The sequence below is a fragment of the Crocuta crocuta genome, unplaced genomic scaffold, assembly GCF_008692635.1.
Source record: "Crocuta crocuta isolate KB4526 unplaced genomic scaffold, BGI_CrCroc_1.0 scaffold1643, whole genome shotgun sequence".
NCBI lineage: Eukaryota > Metazoa > Chordata > Mammalia > Carnivora > Hyaenidae > Crocuta > Crocuta crocuta.
This window is the reverse complement of record NW_027532641.1, coordinates 19,163-24,056: the sequence shown is the minus strand read 5'-3', so window position 1 is coordinate 24,056 and position 4,894 is coordinate 19,163. Positions and strand designations below refer to the sequence as shown.

General features: G+C 45.8%; 1 protein-coding gene across 1 annotated transcript; it reads right to left on the bottom strand.

Annotated features, from left to right (window-relative positions):
• Positions 1 to 1,257: 1,257 nt before the first annotated feature.
• On the bottom strand, positions 1,258 to 4,060 carry LOC144245324 (zinc finger X-linked protein ZXDB-like; the record flags this gene model as incomplete). Its single annotated transcript, XM_077780700.1, is given in 2 exon segments — positions 1,258 to 3,709; positions 3,711 to 4,060. Coding segments are annotated over 2 exon segments (2,250 nt in total), but the record flags the coding sequence as incomplete, so codon positions are not given.
• Between the last annotated feature and the right edge of the window lie 834 nt (positions 4,061 to 4,894).

Sequence of the window (4,894 nt, the reverse complement as noted above, 5' to 3'; positions counted from 1 at the left end):
TATATATATACTTCTTGCTTTTTCACTGAATGGGCACAACTAATTTAAAAACCAGAAAGATAATACAGTTGCTTTTCAAAGTGGCAAATTATAAAGTGCACTGCCAAAGTGCTATTCTTGTCATCCACAAACATCTACATGCAAGCAGTACTGGGGTTAGAATGTTTCAGAGCAACTAATAGTGTTTGCTAGCAGAACTATATGGTGAAAAATCTTAGAAAAGTAAAAGCACATTTCTCACGAAAACCTTACATAAAAATATCCTCTTATCATTTGATTTATATAGAAACACACTGTAATTTCTTAGTGTACATTCAGATCTGCAGTAAATATTGTGACTGAAAAATGGGGCATGAGGGGAATGCTGAGATATGGTGACCATGAAAATGACTTGTCTAATTAAAATTTTAAAAGAAGAGATCATTACAAGGAATGATATGCACTTACTAGCAAACAGGTTGGAGGGAGAGTAGAGCTAGTAGAAGGGAACAGACATCAATTAAGGTGGAACAGAAAAAGTAGTTATAAACAAATGATCATGAAACTCAGAAGAATAAAATGGGAGTTGACATTGAGTTAGGTAAATTTTAATTAAATTATAGTTAAGACTTTGTCCCAACTATCTCACAGTATTGTGAGGCTCAAATATAAGTTGTGAAAGTGCTACATACATAAACTTTAAAATGCTATACTCATGTAAGACAGATTATATTTACTCAAAATGCAAATGAAACCTCTCATTCCAACTCAGGGAGAAGGCAAGGAATGAGCCCTCTGGGACACAGAGGGAGAAAATGTCACTCTGATCCATTCCCAGACTACTTGGAATCATGGGCTCTATTTTTCACTCAATGAGCTGGCTTTGAATGCAAAGCAAAGATACTGTAATTCAGACAAACGGACCTGGAGGCAACTTTACACAAGATCTATGGAGAAAAATCCTTCTGAATCTGTGGAAGAAAGAGATTGCATTTCCTGCTTTTTATTGTTCATAAACCTTTACTGCCTGCACAAATGTTGAATTATGCTAATTTCTCCTCTTTTAGGAAGGAAATAGAGGGGCAGGAAAAGTGATAAAGATTCCCCAAAAGATGCCAAAACAGAACATTTTACCCCCAAAACGAACCCCTGGGATAGAAAAATAAGTCTATAATGCAACAGATAGGTAAACATTACAATGACCATTTTACAGCTAGGGAACTGAGGTTTGGTGGTGCTAAATGACTTACTTAAGGCCACTTATTCAACACCGCAAANACAAAATAAACTTCCATCAAAAAAAAAAAAAAGAAAAATGAAAGAAAGAAAAGAAAAAGAAAGTAAAGAAAGAAAGAAAGGAACTAGAAGGATGAGGAGGTATAAAGAACCAACCCATATTTTTAGGGTTCATTTTTCAAACTCTATTACTAGATTTAGGAAACATTTTGACATTCTGTAAAATTTCCATTGAAATTTTAAAGTTAAATGCCAGTTCTGCATTCTTTGATCATTAACTCTCAATACATTTTCATTACATTAGAAGCACATGCAATAGAAAGAGCACAAAATCATGAAAATACAGAGTTGAAAAAAATCTTAGAAATAACCTATTCAAACCACCTCATTTGAATATAAGCAAATTAAGGCTCAGATTGGTTAAGTGACTTGCTCAGGGTCACACAACTTGTCAGTTTCAGAGTCAAGATCAGAATTTAAATCTCCAAACTTACAGCCTCGGGATCTTTCCCTTTCCAAACTTGTCAGAAAGGGCTGCATTTAAACATTTAGTCCAGAAAAAGGAATCCATGTGGCAAGGAATTAACAGTTGGTTCATACCAAAAATGAGCTGCCAGTCACTGTGATAAGATCTGTTTCTTTCTGAGAACCATGGTTTCCTGCTGGATTGGAGAATCCAAACTGGGTTTCTTCCTCCCGTCCAAAGAAGTCAGAGTCAGGATGTACATTCCATTCTGCTTTGGTTGGCGTCAGGAGTTCTGAGACACTGTTTTCACAAAGGGTGCTGGAAGGAGTCAGAGCATCCGTGTCCACTGTTAGCTTACTGCTGGGGGTCAAAGCTTGGGGTTCTTGACTCGAGTTTTTCATAGCCAAAGGGCCCAGAGATGCCAATGGCCCCACACTTAGACTTGAGGAATCATCCATACCTAAAGGACTCTGCTGAAAACCAGAGGCTGTCGTTCCAAAAAAGAGAGAGGTATCCAGACTTTGAGGAAGGTCACTGGTGGCCATCAAGGCCCGAGGGTCCACAGCCTGCCCTAAGGAGTTATTATTAATAGCAGGGAGGTTCCCTGCCAGAGTTGAACTCACAGAAGCCACATCAATAGTCAAGATTCCAGAGTTCACCAGTGCTGTGTCCAGCACTGCAGCAGAACTACTGCCAGGCACATCAGAGAAGAGAGACACTAGCTCTGCATCACTGAGATCACTCTGTCCCTGGCTAGTAAGTTCACTGCTGGGGGTAAGAGAATTTGCAGCTTCTAGCTGAGCTAAGAGATCCTGGCAGAGGTTGTGCCTTTTGGCCATGTGGGTCTTCATGCTGTGCTTGGATGTGAAAAGTTTATTACAAGTAGAGACTGGGCAACGGCTTTTCCAAGTGTCCACGTCCTGCAAGTGTTTCTTGGAGTGAATGTAGAGACTACTGCGAGCAGAGAACCTGGCACAGCAGCCTTCCACAGGGCACACAAAAGGCTTTGTGCCCAGGTGGGTTATGCTGTGACCTTTCAGGTGCTCGGCCCTCGTGAAAGATTTCCCACAGCCTTCCACAGGACACATGAACCTCCGGTCATCATCGTGCTTCCTTTTGTGCCTTAAGAGTTTGGACATGCTGGTGAAGTTCCAGCCACAGCCGTCAAAGTCACAAAGGAAAGGTCTCTCACCGGTGTGGCTCCGCAGGTGAATTTTCAGGCGACAAGCCTTGTCGTACTGTTTGCTGCAGCCAGGAAACGAGCAGGAGAAGAGTTCCTGTTCCCTGAAGTGGGCACGGTTATGGGAAAATAGGGCACTCACTGTGATAAATGTCTTCTTGCAGCCGGAAAACGCGCACTGGTAGGGCCTCTCGGGCTCGAAATGGCTGCGTTGGTGGGCGCTGAGTTTGGCCTGTGTAGGGAAGCTCTCCTCGCACACCTCGCACTTGAATGAGTTCTCCTGCTCATGGCCCTTCATGTGTGCCTTGAGGTTATATACTGTGGTGAAGCTCTTGCCACAGCCCTCCGCAGGGCAGCCAAAGGGCCGAAGTTTGTCGTGCGACTGCAGGTGCCTCTTGAGCTTGTAGGAGGTGGTGAAAGTCCAGCCGCAGCCGCCCAGGGGGCACTTGAAGGGCCGCTGGCCCTGGCTGCTGCTGTGAGTCAGCAGGTGCACCTTCAGCTGGTGCTTCTTGGCAAAGGTTTGTCCGCACTGGGCCTCGGGACACAGGTACAGCACCACCCCCGGGCCTGGGCCTAGCGGCCTGCGGGGGCTCTCAGCTGCTGCCCGGCTCTCTGCCTCCTCCTCAGGCGCCGGGGCGGGCGCCGGTTCAGCCGGCTCCGCCAGCAGGAGGTCGGGCGGCAGCTCTGGGCAGTCGCTGGGCTGCGCTGCGTGCAGGACCCCTGCTTGCGGAGCCATCAGACCCCCAGACTGAGGGACAGGCGCGACCCCAGGCTCCCAGGCTGCCGGCGGGGGCGTGGCAAAGGTGAGGACACCATTCTCAAAGCGCAAAAGCAGGTTTTGGTNAGACTGGGGTGGGGGCCGCGGACAGACAGCAGGGACCCAGTGCCGTGAGGCCCACGGGATTCGCGCCACTCTCACCCTTCTGGAGCTGTGGGCCCGACTCGGCCTCCTCCTTTCGTACAGGCCCTGAGGCCTGGCGGGCTCCCGAGGTCTCCACATCACCACCCACTGGGTCCAGCAGCACCAGGAAAAAGTCACTGCCACCGCCGCCGCCACCGCCTCCAGCGTAATCTGGCCTCGGCGCCAATGGGCTCGGGCCGGGGCCCCGTGAGGNATCTCCGCGTCCGTGAGGCTCCGCAGGAACTAGAGCTGCGGAGGAGGCGCGACCCCGCCCCCTGCCGCGGGCCTGAATACGTTCCTGAAAGGGAAAAAAAAGTGCAGTGCGCAAAAATTGGCCCTATCAGATATTAAAACGTGTTTAACGACACAGTGATTTAAATATTCTGGTACTGGGTCTCTGGAACAGAATAGAAAGTCCAGAGGCAGAGCCTGGTGTGCATAAATAAGTTGTATATTCAATATTTGTGGGAAATCAGGGTCTTCCCTCATAACTAGGAAATGACAGTTCATTTGGTAAATGTTGCTGGAATACCTAGGAATCTACTAAATGCAATTTAAATTCATACATCACTGTATACACGAAAATAAACACCTCCAGGCCCTCCCAGTGCTAAGCGTGGTCCTCAATATTTTTCCTGTGTTAAAAAATGTTTACCGGGTGGCTGGCTAGCTGGATTTACTAATTCAGTGAGAGAAAATTCCTGGGATAATGCACTATTTGTCAACATTAAATTACCATAGTGCTAGCTAATTCTACAGAAAAAAAAATTTTCCTGGACAACTTCCATATCCAGAATTGTCTTGAGCAAGGTCCTCAGGAAAATTTGTCTCATAGTTAATTTTGTTGGCCTGCTGATGCAGAGATTAGAATGAATAAGAAGTGAGGTCAAAATAGATCACCACTGCTCACCCTAGAAGTGCAAAGCCTGAAGATGAAACGATTTATATTGAACCCAACCCACTGTATAGGGTTCTTCTCCTTATACAGTGCACGACCTAAACTCTTTGCTGTTAAACGATGTTAAATTTCATGTACAATCTCACAGCATTCCTCAGCTAATCTAGATTATCCAGCACTTGGAGGTCTCTGGACAGGAGTAGTTGTTAAATATGATAAAGTTAAACACTAAGT